Here is a 15,819-nt window from a genome sequence, read left to right as displayed (position 1 = left end):
ATTGAATATTTCTTTTTTTTATCAATATTTCTCTGGCTAAGACCACCAGTACCATGCTGAATAGAAGTGGTAGGATTAGACATCCTTAACTTTTTTCATTCTTTGGAGGAAACCATTTGAAGTTTACCATTACATATGATGTTAGCTATAGGTTCTTGGTAAATGCTTTTTTTTTGCCCTGATTGGTGCAGTTCCCTTCTATGCCTGTTTTTGCTCATTTGCTTAGAATATTCATCATGAGTTCAGTTTTGTCTGTATATATCGAGAGGATCTTAGGAATTTTCTTACTTATTCTGTTAATATTCTGGATTATATTAATGATTGTTTTGTATAGTTAACCTTTTATTCCTGAGATAATCCCTACCTACTTATGAGGTAGCTTCTTTATATATATATGTGGGTTTGATTTGTTAACATTTTTTTGAGGAATTTTGAGTCTGTGTTGGTAAGAGATATTAGTCCATAATTTTCCTTTTTTTCTAATTGTCTTTGTCAGCTTTTTATATTAGGATTATGCTGGTCCCATATCATGAGTTAGAAAGTGTTCTTGTTTTCTAAAAGAGTTTGTTATGTAAGTCTGGTTTTATCCCTTAAATGTTTAGTTGCAATTCAGTAGTGAAGCCAGTGTAGGCCTGAAGCTTTCCTTCTTGGGAAAATTTTAAGTCTTTCTACTTTAAACTTATTTGTCTCGTATTTAAAATGCGTCTCTTACAGGCAGCAAATATTTGTGTCTTATTTTCTTATCCAGTCTAACAGTCTTTGTCTTTTGATTGGAATTTTTAAAACTGCTTTTTATATACCCTACATATTGATACGGCTGGATTTAGGTCTGCCATTTTGCTGTTTGGTTTTTGTCTCCTTTGACTTTTGTTCTTATTTTGATTCCTCTGTTGACTTGCTAGCTATTCCTTTTTGCATATATTTTTACTGTTGTGCTAGGGCTTACAATATGCATCATTAACCTGTGACAGTCTATACTGTACTAATCACTTGAATTACAGAAACCTTACAAAGTACAATTGCATTTATCTCCCCTTGTTCTTTGTGTTATGGTTGTCGTATATTACATCTACTAATATTGTAAACTCTATAATATATTGTTATAATTTTTTACTGTAAATACATATGACTTTTTTTAAAAATTGAGGAAAACTAGATAATCTTCCATGTTTACCCACGTTTGCCATTTATAGTTATTATATGATGTCATTTCCCTTCAGCCTGAACAAATCTCTTAAGCTTCTTTGTAGTACAGATCTAGCAAGGAATTCTCTCACTTTTGTTTATCTGCAGTAATCTTTACTTAACCTTCATTTTTGAAGGGTAGTTTTATGGGGTATGGTATTTGGGGGTTGAAAAAAAATTATTTTCCTAGAGAAATTTAAAGATATAATTCCATTGTCTTCTGTTCTCATTTTCTCTGTGGAGGAGTTCATAAAAATTTATATTCACTCTCCCCCTGCCTCTTCCCCCATCTACCTCCCATGTGTAATACATTTTTCCTGGCTGTTTTCAAGGTTTTTTTCTTTATCCTTGGATTTTTATAGTTTGTCACCATATGGTTTTCTTTGTATTTATCCTGTTCATTGAGTTTCTTGGATCTGTAAGTTCTTACCTTTCACTATATTTGCGAAGATTTCAGCTATTATTTCTACAAATATTTTCCCCTAATTTCTTCTTTCTTATCCAATGTACAAACTTCCTTTATACATATGTTAGACTGTTTGATCTGTATTCAGCTTCACTTCTTTCTTCTGCCATTTCCACCTGCTGTTAAGTCCATACAGTTACTTTTCTGATCACTTATTGTAAGTACTTACAATTTACATTTGATTCTTTTTTCTCATTTCTGTTTCTCTGTGGAGATTTTCCTACTATTTATTTCTTCTTATTTTAATCTTTTTTTCCTCTTATCCTTTTTTTAAAATTAACTAATTAATTTATTGACTGCATTGGGTTTTCATTCTGTGCGCAGGGTTTCTCTAGTTACAGCGAGCAGGAGCTATTCTTTGTTGTGGTATGTGGGCTTCTCACTGCGGTGGTTTCTCTTGTTGTGGAGCACAGGCTCTAGGAGTGTGGGCTTCAGTAGTTGTGGCATGCAGGCTCAAGTTGTGGCTCACAGGCTCTAGAGCACTGGCTCAGTAGTTGTGGTGCACAGGCTTAGTTGCTCCGCAGCATGTGGGATCTTCCTGGACCAGAGCTTGAACCCGTGTCCCCTGCATTGGCAGGTGGATTCTTAACCACTGCGCCACCAGGGAAGTCCCTATTTATTTCTTACGTGTATCTTCTTTAAGTCCTAGAATATATCTCTGATAGCTGCTTTAAATCCTTGTCTGCTGACTACGACATCTGAATCATCTTGGAGCCTGTTTTTTTACTTTTCTTGAGTATGAATTATATTTTTTTTATTTCTTTGCATGTCTTCACTTTTTTTTTAATTTTAATATTTATTTATTTGGCTGTGCCAGGTCTTAGTTGCAGCACGTGGGATCATCTAGTTGTGGCGTGCGGGATGTTTAGTTGCGGCATGTGGGATCTAGCTCCCTGACCAGAGATCGACCCCGGGCCCCCTGCATTGGGAGTGCAGAGTCTCAACCACTGGACCACCAGGGAAGTCCTGTCTTCACTTTTTTGATTGGATACTGGACATGATGAAGAGTATATATACATAGACTTTAGATTTTCTTGTTATTCCAAAGAGTTTTGTCTTAGAAGGAAGTTACCTTGACTGGATTCAAACTCTAAACTCTGTGTTGGATTCTTTCAACATCTATCTGCTACTGGGAACCCTGTGGTCTCCCCATCAAGTCCTCATAAGTAGTAGTAGTATGAATCTTTGGGGTTGCCCTGCCAAAGAAATATAGAGATCTGATCCTGAAATGAGTTTCAAAACTATTTTCCGTGTCACATCATTCTTACTGTTAAGCAGTCTAGTTCTTGCAGCCCTCAGACCCCTTCTAGAACTCTTCACCTTTAGCCTTTATACTTCCAGAGATTAAGCTTTGATTCATTGAATGAAGTGGACCTGACCCTCATTTTCCCAAGGTTACTGTCCCAGAAGTTAACTATAATTTCTTCCCAGTATAATCCTAGTTCTTTTTTTTAGGGCTCAAGGAAATATCTGCTTGCCTTTCGTGACGTAGAGATGTCAGCATAATTGATTGTTTTCCTCCGTCTTTTGTCTTCATTTTCCTCAACTCTTAACTAAATAAATATTCTTTACCTGTGCTCTCAGTTAGAGAGATTATCAGTTTTTTTGGGGGGCGGGGGGGAGAAGAACTTTATTTATTTGGGCTGCACTGGGTCTTAGTTGTGGCATGTGGGCTCCTTAGTTGAGGCATTCAAACTCTCAGTTGTGGCATGCGTCTAGTTCCCAGACCAGGGATCGAACCCAGGCCCCCTGCATTGGGAGTATGGAGTCTTACCCACTGGACTGCCAGGGAAGTCCCAAGATTATGTTTAAAGAAAGACATTACAACAAACTGAGGGCTGTATGTTTTTAAATTTATTGTTAGTAGAACCATTGCAGATATTTCCCAATGAACTGAATTGCAGTTCTCTGTAGAAAAATTGCTTGAGAACCCAATTTAATGTGTTAACTGAATGAATCTTTTTTATCTTTTCATTTCAGTTGGAAAGACATCACTGATTACCAGATTCATGTATGACAGTTTTGACAACACCTATCAGGTACTTTGTTTTTGCCAACCTACTAGTTGTCTTTTTTATGTTACAAGTAATATTCAAGGTCCTTTTAAAAATTCATTTATTTACATTCTGACATGGAAATAAAAGCATTTTCTGGAATCTGTACAATGCTATATAAATACAAAATATAACTGTTTATGCTCCCAAATGGGGGGTGCTCATCAAAACTTAAGGGACAGCTGAAGCAGTGCTATAAGGAAAAGAAGAGACACATTAAATCAATAATTTAATCTTCTGCCCTAAGAAACTAGAAAAAGAAAAGTAAACCTAAAGCAAGCAGAAGTAAGAAACTGCTTTAAAATGTAGCTTTTATTATTCAGGTGTGGTGGCGCCAACAGATCAGGAGATGATTACTATTGAAAAGATCATTTATCATACTCACAGATCTCAAGAGGAAGGGACATTCCAGGCCATGGCGGGGGAAGGGGGGGCACGTGGAAGAAGTACTGATATTGATCAGAAGGTGGAGGAAATGTAGGCACTAGCCTTTATTGCAATTTCTGTGGGAAGGATGGGTAAGACCAGGTAAGCAAATATAGGATTGCCTAGTTTGAATAATTTCAGTAGTCTCTGGGCTGTAGAGGCTGTTCCTAGTTGTGAGGTACTTGGCCCTAAGGTGATTAGGGCAGGGAAATAGTGGCCCTGAGTGTGATAGAGGAGGTGGGTCTGGGTTGGTTGGTTTTCACATGAAAGGCCCTTTCACGAGCACATTTACTTCTCTAGGAATTGGCAAACCCTGGGATGGCCAGTCCCTCCAGGGTAAGGAAGGCCCCAGATGTCAGGACAACAAAAATACAGAAAATAAAGACATGCTTAATTCAGAAGCTAATAAAGATTAGGAAGAGAGAACAGAAAAACAAGAAATTCAGTGAAACCAAAAGTGGTTCTTAGAAAAGATCAGCAAAATTGACAAACCTAAAGGTAGACTAATCAAGAAAAAAGAAGACTCAAATTATTAAAATCAGGAGTGAATGACAAGTCCTTACTACCAACCATACAGAAATAAACAGGACTATAAGGGAATACTGTGAACAGTTACATGCCAACAAATTAGGTCACCTAGATGAAATGAACAAATTCCAAGAAAGATACAAAGTACTGGAACTAATTCAAGAAGAAATAGAAAATTTGAATATACCTATAATAAGTGGATAGAATTAGCAATCAAAAAAACTTCTCACAAAGAAAATCGCAGGACTGGATGGCTTCTCTGGTCAATTCTATGAAATATTTAAAGAACAACACTAATACTTCGTAAACTTCCAAAACAGAAGAGGAAGAAATACTTCTGAACTCATCCTATGAGTTCATTATGACTCTAATACCCAAACCAGGCAAAGACATCAAAAATAAAATAAACACAGTAGTACTCAGCAAAATACTACCAACTGAATCTGGTAACTTGTAAAAAGGATTCTGTACCATCTACCAAGTGGGATTGGTAGGTTAGTACCAAGATTGCAAGGTTGGTTTAACATACAAAAAAGTAATGTAATAATGCTATATGAATAGAATAAAGGAAAAAATCAGGGGAATTCCCTGACAGTCCTGTGGTTAGGACTCTGCGCTCTCACTGCTGAGGGGTCCTGGTTGGGGAACTAATTTCCCACAAGCTGCTCAGTGCAGCCAAAGAAACCCCCCCCCAAAAAAACAAAAAAGGACAAAATCACATGATTATTTCAATAGACACAGAAAAAGCATTTGACAAAATCCAGTAGCCTTTCATGATAAAAACAATCAGCAAACTAGGAATACCAGGGAACTTTCTAAGCATGATAAAGGGCATCTCTATGAAAAACCCACAGCTAACATCAGATTTAATGTTTAAAGGCTGAAAATGTTCTCTTTAACATTAAACATCTCTTTAAGATCAGAAACAATTCAAAGATGTCTGCTCTCAGTTGCATATGTATCTTAAGTTATATGGGTGTCTAAGTTATATATATGTATCTTAGTTTAAAATGCTTATGGACTTCCCTGGTGGCACAGTGGTTAAGAATCTGCCTGCCAGTGCAGGGGACATGGGTTTGAGCCCTGGTCTGGGAAGATACTGCATGCCTTGGAGCAGCTAAGTCCGTGCGCCACAACTACTGAGCCCATGTGTCACAACTACTGAAGCCCGCATGCCTAGGGCCGGTGCTCCACAACAAGAGAAGCCACAGCAGCAAGAAGCCTGTGCACAATGAAGAGTAACCCCCACTCTCCGCAACTAGAGAAAGCTTGCGTGCAGCAATGAAGACCCAACACAGCCAATAAATAAATAAATAAATATATATATAAAAAATAAATAAAATGCTTAATTGTAAAATAAAAATCAAAGAATAAGCTAAAAAGAATGAATTAGTAATCAAACCAGGTACTGTCACTGAGGCCCTAAGCACATTGTAAATCTTTTTCTGTATTAACTTTTTTGCTGCACGGCATGTGGGATCTTAGCTCCCAACCAGGGGTTGAACCCACACCCCTTGCAGTGGAAGCGTGGAGTTCTAACTGCTGGACTGCCAGGGAAGTCCCTGTATTAACTTTTTGAAATGTTCTTATTAAAGTAAAAAATTTTTAAATCCCCTTTAATTGAAGTATTTTACATTTGTAAGCACATGAAATCATGAAAAGATGTTTAGCATCATTAGTCATTAGAAAAAGGCGAATCAAAACCACAGTAACATTTCACTTCACACCCACCAGGATGGCTATTTATATAGAAAAGGGAAAATAGGAATATATCACTAGTGGGAATTTAAAATAGTGCAGCTGCTGTAGAAATTTTCCTCACAAAGTTAAGTAGAATTACCATATGGCCCATTAATTTTACTCCTAGGTATATACCAAAAAGAATTGAAAACAGGAACTCATAGTAGCCAAAAGTGTCCATCAGTAGATGAGTGGATAAACAAATTATTGTATATCTATACATTGTAATTTGGTAAAGTGTATATATAATATATAGTGAATATAGAATTATATATTAGAAAGAGCTGGCCTTTTACTCCCAACTCCACAGCAGAAGCTTTGTGTCTTTAGACAAATTATTTAACTTCTCCAAACCCCAATATTGTTGTGTATAAGATGAGAAAAATAATGATCCTGGTTGCTAATTTGTAGAGATGTATTAGTATTAGAGATGATCATGTAAAGGGCCTAAGAGAATCTCTAATACACAGCAAGTGCTCAATAGATAGAAGCCATTATCACTGAAAATTTTGTTCATTTTTATTTGGCTATGATATGTTTATATGTTTATTCATTATTTCTTCCACAATCATAATTCCCACTTTAACCCTAAACTGCTAACAGCCATTAAATTATTACTGTTTTTAACTTCTTTATTTTGTTTTACAGGCAACAATTGGTATTGACTTTTTATCAAAAACAATGTACTTGGAGGATCGAACAGTGAGTAATGTTTTCAGTGTGCAATTTCTGCAACACTCCAGGATAGAAAATTATGATCAAAGCTCTAATTAGTGATTGTCACCACAAGAAGTACTTAGCAAAGTTGCCAAAGTTAGTTTACAGGCCTTGAGAAAAACTGTTGTTGTAGAGTAAGTAGTACTTAGCACTTTTGAGTTTTTTATCCCCAAGTAGAATCAAAAGGGGAGAGAAAGCTGTTATTTGTAAAACTCTGATGGCCCTAGGCTTGTTAAACAAAATTTGTTGTCTTGATTTGGAAAATTATAACCAATAGCATTGAGCTAAGAATATTTTCGTGAAGAAATTAGAGCTGCTAAAGAAAAACCTTTTGAATACCATTCTTGAGGCAAAAAGATTTCATTTGAATATCACACAATTTGTGAACTTAAAGGTTTTATTTGTCAGTATATGATATGTACCAAAGTGAATAGAAAAAGTAATGTGTATTTACATGTTAGATTTTTGTCTTCCATCTTTTGGAATCCTCCCTTTAAGTGCAATATAAATTCTGTATTCTAGCCTACCATCCCTTGAAGAGATTCCTGTCACCTAAACAGTGACTCTCTTAAATGCATTATTTTGGGATCGATACCCAAAAATCATTGTCTCTAATGTTATTTCTTATAAGTTTGTGAGTTTTTTTCTTTTGGATGTTCTCTTTTATGTTTTAATATATAGCATTCCATTTCTTAAAATTTGAAAACAGAAACTGCTTCATGATGGTAAAAGAACCTAATGCTTGTTTTCAGGCTTTTCTTCCTGGAATGTAGATGTGAAAAAGTAAGAAAGTAAAGACATTTTTATGTAGAGTTGCAAAAAGATATTTCTCTTTCTTGCTAGATGTGTACAATGTTCTCGGAAGAAATATGTGGGAGAAACATATGCACAATAGTCAGAGATCCAATTTCAAAGTGTTCTGGATCCAATAGAGAAGAGACATTCTATTTTTGTTTCAGAGAGATTTGCAGAGAAGCATTAATTTCTTTACTCTTATAGCCTGAGCTGCTCACTGACATTTACCTTTGCTTTTCCCTTTTATGTTCACTATTTGAACATCAGCAGTCTACTTTTACTATCCAGAAGGCATAGGATTCAAAGAGAGGTTACAGGGAGGGGAAATAAAAGGAAGCTGTACTTCTGATTCTGTGAAATCTTTCCTATTGCCTTTTTTTTTTTTTTTTGAGTTATGTACCTTCAGAGCAAGCAAAATTTAAATACTATACTCCTTTTTGAAAAAGGAAAGGAATTTTGTGTTATTTTCATTCCTCACATCCCTGCAACCTTTTGCATGAGTTTCCTTTTTACCTCCTTGCCACCTTCCTCCCTTTAAAAATATTATTTCTTTTTTCTTTTTAGTATGAGTTTGGTTTTTTTTTTTTTTTTTTTATTTACTTTTTCCCATCCCACAGATCAGGCTGCAGCTGTGGGATACTGCGGGTCAGGAACGTTTCCGTAGCCTCATTCCCAGTTACATCCGTGATTCTGCTGCAGCTGTAGTAGTTTACGATATCACAAGTAGGTATTTTGCAACGGGTTGACCTTTCTTATTTTTCTTGCTTGTTTGACTGATTTTATTGTTAGGTACGATTGCAATTATGGGACACAGCAGGTCAAGAGCGGTTCAGGAGCTTGATTCCTAGCTACATTCGTGACTCCACTGTGGCAGTTGTTGTTTATGATATCACAAGTGAGTGGGGGGGAATTAACGCATTTCTAATCTTCTTTCAACCTTTAGCTTAGTTGCATGCATGTTCTTGTCTTGTGCTTGTTTTCTATACTGGCATGTAAAAATGAGTTTTAGCATAGCAAACCTTATCACAGACCAGCAGGTCAAAGTATTTGCTTTGTTGTTTGTACCAATATGCTTTATTTCTACTATGCCAGGTTTTTTTGCCCTGGAAATTTTCCTTTGGGTCTAATTATGAATCCTTTCCAAGGCTTTCTTACTATCCTGTTATCCCTAAGCTACACCATAATTATGGTTGAAAGAATGTCTCCTTTTTTATTTAACTTGATCTCAGATTTCTCTAAAATAATCTGCATTTAAGCCTCTTACCAAGTTTTCCAAATCCTTCAAGCCTTCTGTTGAAGCTGTTAAAAGCTTCCGCTAGCCAACTTTTCTCTGCTTTCCCCTTCCAGCCATCCTCTCTCTGCAGAGGAAGGCAGAGAAAACTTAATGTGCAGTTTTCTATTAATCATTTTCATTTGAATGAAATCTGGATTCTCTGACTTATTTACTTTGTTGCTAACAAATTACACTTTCATTTCTCTCCAAGAAAAAAATTTAAATGGGAGACTAAGACAAATAATGGTCTCCCTTTTTCTTTTCCTTCAAGACTTAAGTGACTGTAAATTTTGAATGGAGCATTGGTGACTGACAGGGAAATGCTGTCTGATTAAAATTGTCTTTGTAATCAGTTTATGATATATTAGGCAATATTAAGCATCATTCCATATAGTGCTCCATAATTTATAGGAAAACCAGGATAGTACCACATCTTGGACTTCTTTAAAAACATCTTATATAAACAAACTATTGATTTGAGCAAGTAGTATTATTAGTATACATTTTTGCGTATTTGCTCAACCAGAAATCGTATCTACTTAACAGTAATTGAAAAGGCAGAATTATAAGTTAGAGGTTTGCATTCAGAGACTTTTTTTGGTTAGGTGCCACATGCAATCTTTCTTTTCTTGAAGCTTTTCTTTGGGTTGCTACTTGTTTTAAAAATGTATGTTCATTATTGTGCATTCACAAGTTTTGCAGCTTTAAAATGTTTGTGCTTACTTTAACCAAATTAAAGTAAAACCTGGTGTATTTTTCTTTGAAATTTGTGCACATGCGATTAAAATATTAGCAAATTGTTTTCTTTAGCTGCCGTAAGATATATTGAAGTACTCTACTTAGAATCCAGGGCTAGAAAAGATGGATTTTGGTATGATTCTGGTACATTCAATGAATAAACTTCAAGTTAAAGTGATCACAAACTGAATAAGCAATGCAAACAGAGTGGTGTTGAAAGCTATTTAAAGGCTTTACAAATTTTGTGGATGTATTGGGACTTACTGGCTGATATACTTTTGGAGATGCTTTCTTTGTCACGTTTGGTATGTGTAAGTAATCAAAAAAGCATTGTGGCAACATGACACCATATTATCTGTCATAGCTATCCTTACATTAAAAAAAATTTTTTTTCAATTACATATAGTACATTATACTCACTTGGCCATGTCCAAAAATTTTAAACTATTATAAGAGGTATCTTGAGGGCTTTATTCTTGTGATTTGTTTAGATCACTGATATTTGTACTCAGATAAAATGGAGTTATGTTGCAGGCACATTAAAGGTGGGTCCTAATGTGCCAACCCCCTTCCAACTTCCAGTGCTTTTTTTCCCCCCCTTTTTTTCTTTTTATGGTCCTTCACTTGGGGAGGCACTTGCAATAACACTAATCTCTTTGTCCACCCTCCTATGTACCAGATGTTAACTCATTCCAGCAAACTACAAAATGGATTGATGATGTCAGAACAGAAAGAGGAAGTGATGTTATCATCATGTTAGTAGGAAATAAAACAGATCTTGCTGACAAGAGGTATGGAATGATTTCATATGTGTATGGGATATTTGATATCTTTGTTAAGCAGCCTGTTATATTTGTTAGTGAAAATTGTTTTAAAAGGAAACATGTTTAACCCTTAATTTTATACCCCCACTCCTTTTCTTTAGTGTGGGAACCTGAAATAGAAAGGTAAACATTAAACTCAGTCCTGGGAACTCCCTGGTGGTCCAGTGGTTAGGACTCTGTGCTTTCACTGCTGAGAGCCCGGGTTCAGTCCCTGGTTGGGGAACTAAGATCCCGCAAGCCGTGTGGCGCAGCCAAAAAAACACAAACAGACAAACAAAAAAAAAATACCTTAAACTCAGCCCTTAAAGGAAAATAAATTTTTTTGTTTTGTGTAAGCCCGTGTGTAAATAACTCTTGTGCAAGATTGTTTACACGTGCAGCTGATAACTATTTTGCATTTTTTAGGCCTCATAAATATGAGCAGTGTTCTGTTAAAGAACAGTGTTTTAGAAAAACAAATCCTATCTTTAAAAAAGTATTCATAATTAAATGCACACTCTTTTGCTAGTCTTCTTATAAATATTCATTATAATTCAGTGGTGTAGTTTTTTCTTTTCTTTTCTTTTTTCTTTTCTTGTCTTCTCTTTTCTTTTCTTTAATTGTGTGGTTGACCCAGACTGTGAGGTTGAACTGAATAGCATGATTGTGATACCTTAGTCAAATGAGCAAAGACATATTCAAGTCACAGGATGCAAAATGTGTTAACATTCACTGTAGAACTCATGGCTTGAATATCTGCCTTTAGCATTCCTAAGTGATCTACTAGATATTCTCTCTGCTTTAAATAGGCTTGACCATTTATTTAATATTTGAAGCTTTTACTAAATATTATTTGTTTATTTATTAGTTGGATATTGAAATTCCAGTAATGAACTTTTGCTATTAATTAAAATGTTGCAAAGAAATCTGGTATCTTCAAAGACTTAATGAAATGTTAAGCCCATTTCTGTCCATGGTACCTCATTTGGAAATGGCAAGGAAGTCTTTCTTAATTTGAAAGTAAATTCAGCATATGATTTCAACTTTTCTTTATGAAAATCATTTTTTGGACATCAGTTGCTCTCATGTGAATTTTCACTATTTTATTCATCTTCAGAATTTGAAGATCGTATAGGTATATATTCTTCTAGTGGAGAGTCCCTGGAAACTTTCACTGTTAAATAGAAAAATTATGTATCTGAATTGCTTCCCTTTATAACCAGAGTTATCTAAAAGGATGCTTACAAGCATCTGTTCTTTTATAGTATAATATTTGAGTATACAAATGCTAGAAACTTATCTAAATTATGTTTACAGTAATTTTTCTTTAAGGTAATATTTGTCCATTGCTTTAGAATTACCATCTCAGTAATTTTTGCCAGACTATTGCCTTTCAGCTATTCACTTTTAAAAGAATTCGTCTTTGAAAAAAATTATTTTAATTAAAAATTAAAAAAATGAATTAGAGTCTTGTTCATTCCACTAAAGTATTGGGGGGGAGAGTTCGTCTATTTTTAATTTGAATTTTAATGTAATACTTATAGATTGTTTTTTAAGTGAAGCATAGTTGATTTACATTGTTTCAGATGTGTAGCAAAGTGATTCAGTTATACATATATATATTTATCCTTTTTCAGATTCTTTTTCTTTATAGGTTATTACAAGATATTGAATACAGTTCCCTGTGCTGTACAGTAGGCAGTTGTTGTTTATCTATTTTACACACAGTAGTGTGTATCTATTAATCCCTAATTCCTGATAAAATAATTTTTAAACTAGTAAAAGTTTTAAATTTTTTTAAAAAACATTAAAAGAAAATCTTGTTGGTAGTGGGTGGCCTTTTATAAGCATGAGGTGGAATCCTGAAGCCATAAAGGGAAAGATTGATAAGTTTGAATACATAAATATAAAGATCATATTCACATATTAGTTTAGCCATTATTCAGAAGATTAATAATGCACAGCATCATCAAGTGTGAATAAACAAGAATTCTCATACACTGAAAATGTAACTAATACAATTTTTAGAGGAAACAGTTTAATATATCAATGTTTAAAATACTCATTGACTCAAATCCACCTCCAGTAACTTATTCCACAGATATTCGTGCAGAAATGTGAAAGATGAACATACAAGAATTGTTATTACATTATTTTAATATTAAATAATTAAAATCAGTCTAAATGACTGCTAGTTGTAGTAGCGTTTTATGAATGAAATTCTTCTAGCTACTAAAAAAAATGAGGAATTTATTGCTAACACATGAAGCTTAAGAAAAAAGTCTCACTTGATCAGTGTATATACATGAATCCTTTGTGTTTAGAAAAAAATAAGATGGGGGGTGTGTGTGTGTGTACACACAGCATCATATGTATATATATATAGAGAGAGAGAGAGAGAGAGATCTTTGGCCTAGAACAAAGCTGCATAAGTATACATGAACTTAACTGTAGTTATCTTTGGAAAGATAGTGGGATTATAGAGGAGTTTATTGTAATGATTGACCCTTTAAAAATTGCTTTTGTAATCAGAAAAAGGTTTGGGGGTTTTTATGGGGTTTTTTTTGAAGATTTATTTATTTATTGGCTGCGTTGGGTCTTCATTGCTGCGCATGGGCTTTCTCTAGTTGCAGTGAGTGGGGGCTACTCCTTGTTGTGGTGTGTGGGCTTTTCATTGCGGTGGCTTCTCTGGTTGCAGAGCACAGACTCTAGGTGCGTGGGCTCAGTAGTTGTGACTCGCAGGCTCTAGAGCACAGGCTCAGTAGTTGTGATGCACGGGCTTAGTTACTCCACGGCTTGTGGGATCTTCCCAGACCACGGCTCGAACCCATGTCCCCTGTATTGGCAGGCAGATTCTTAACCACAGCACCACCAGGAAAGTCCCTAAATAAAAAATGTTTTTTACTTCCTTTAAAAAAACCGTTTAGTTAGGCATAACAGACACACAGAAGCACACAATTTTTTTTATTGAAGTATAGATTTACAATATTGTGTTAATTTCTGCTGTACAGCAGTGATTCAGTTATACATATATATACATTCTTTTTTTTTGGCTCTTTATTGGAATATAATTGTTTTACACTCTTGTACCAGTTTTTGAGGTACACCAAAGTCAATCAGCTGTGTTTATACACATATTCCCATATTCACTCCCTCCCATGACTCCCCCCCACCCTCCCCGTCCCGGCCCTCTAAGGCATCACCCATCATCGAGTTGATCTCCCTTTGTTATACAGCAACTTCTCACTAGCTTCATTCTTTTTTATGTATATTATTTTCCATTGTGGTTTATCACAGAATATTAAATATAGTTCCTTATGCTATACAGTATGACCTTGACCTAAGAGAATTTAGCACCACCAAATCAGCTTTACAGCAAATGCTAAAGAAACTTCTCTACGCAAGAAACACAAGAGAAGAAAAAAGCCCACAAAAACAAATCCAAGACAATTAAGAAAATGGTAATAGGAACATACATATCAATAATAATGTTGCATTTAAACGGATTAAATGCTCCAACCAAAAGATAGAAACTTGCTGAATGGATACAAAATCAAGACCCATATATATTCTGTCTACAAGAGACGCACTTCAGACCTAGGGACACATACATACTGAAAGTGAAGGGATGGAAAAAGATATTCTGTGCAAATGGAAATCAAGAGAAAGCTGGAGTAGCAATACTCAGATAAAATAGACTTTAAAGAATGTTACAAGAGATAAGGAAGAACACTACATAATGATCAAGGGATCAATCCAAGAAGAAAATATAAAAATTATAAATGTTTATGCACCCAACATAGGAACACCTCAATACATAAGGCAAAAACAGCCATAAAAGGGGAAATCAACAGTAACACAATAATAGTAGGGAACTTTTAACACCCCACTTACACCAATGGACAGATCATCCAAACAGAAAATAAATAAGGAAACACAAGCTTTAAATGATACAGTAGACCAGATAGATTTAATTGATATTTATAGGACATTCCATCCAAAAGTGGCAGAATACACTTTCTTCTTAAGTGCACACAGAACATTCTCCAGGATGGATCACATCTTGGGTCACAAATCAAGCCTCAGAAAATTTAAGAAAATTGAAATTGAATCAAGCATCTTTTCTGACCACAATGCTATGAGATTAGAAATCAACTACAGGAAAAAAAAAACTGTAAAAAACACAAATACGTGGAGGCTAAACAGTGTGATGCTTAAATAACCAAGAGATCACTGAAGAAATCAAAGAGGAAATTTTAAAAATACATAGAAACAAATGACAACGAAAACACGACAACCCAAAACCTATGGGATGCAGTAAGAGCAATTCTAAGTGGGAAATTTATAGCAATTCAGTCTCACCTCAAGAAACAAGAAAAATCTCAAATAAACAATCTAACCTTACACCTAAAGCAACTAGAGAAAGAACAAAGAAAGCCCAAAGTCAGTAAAAGAAAAGACATCATAAAGATCAGAGCAGAAGTAAATGAAATAGAAACAAAACAATAGCAAAGATCAATAAAACTAAACATTGGTTCTTTGAGAAGGTAAACAAAATTGATAAACCTTTAGCCAGACTCATCAAGAAAAAAAGGGAAATGACGCATATCAATAAAATTAGAAATGAAAAAGGAGAAATCACAACTCACACCACAGAAATACAAACGATTATGAGATTACTACAAACGGTTATATGCCAATAACTCTTCACATTTAGAGAAGAGCTAACACCTGTCCTTCTGAAACGATTCCAAAATATTGCAGAGGAAGGAACACTCCCAAATTCATTCTACAAGGTCACCATCACCCTGATACCAAAACCAGACAAAGATATCACAAAAAAAGTTTACAGACCAATATCACTGATGAACATAGATGCAAAAATCCTTAACAAAATACTAGCAGACAGAATCCAACAACCTATTAAAAGGATCATATACCATGATCAAGTGGGATTTATCCCAGGAATGCAAGGATTCTTCAGTATATGCAAATCAATCAATGTGATATACCATATTAACAAATTAAGGAATAAAAACTGTATGATCATCTGAATAGAAGCAGAAAAAGCTTTTGACAAAATTCAACACCCAT

At 34.9% G+C, this 15,819-nt stretch overlaps 1 protein-coding gene across 2 annotated transcripts in view; it reads left to right on the top strand.

Moving 5' to 3' along the window:
* Window positions 1–15,819, top strand: part of RAB6A (RAB6A, member RAS oncogene family) — an 80,490-nt gene that overhangs the window by 42,793 nt on the left and 21,878 nt on the right. Inside the window, exons 2-6 of one of the 2 annotated variants that reach the window (XM_057696049.1) lie at window positions 2,469–2,610; window positions 3,632–3,690; window positions 7,048–7,101; window positions 8,701–8,806; window positions 10,602–10,713. In XM_057696049.1, the coding sequence (XP_057552032.1) occupies window positions 3,661–3,690; window positions 7,048–7,101; window positions 8,701–8,806; window positions 10,602–10,713 (302 nt within the window). In that variant the 5' untranslated portion in view covers window positions 2,469–2,610; window positions 3,632–3,660. The remainder of the gene's footprint in view (window positions 1–2,468; window positions 2,611–3,631; window positions 3,691–7,047; window positions 7,102–8,700; window positions 8,807–10,601; window positions 10,714–15,819) is intronic. The other variant, XM_057696048.1, reaches the window with a different exon arrangement.

This window comes from Hippopotamus amphibius, chromosome 9 (genome assembly GCF_030028045.1).
Source record: "Hippopotamus amphibius kiboko isolate mHipAmp2 chromosome 9, mHipAmp2.hap2, whole genome shotgun sequence".
Classification (NCBI taxonomy): domain Eukaryota; kingdom Metazoa; phylum Chordata; class Mammalia; order Artiodactyla; family Hippopotamidae; genus Hippopotamus; species Hippopotamus amphibius.
Note: the sequence above shows the minus strand (reverse complement) of the source record. Positions and strands in the feature narration are given on the sequence as shown.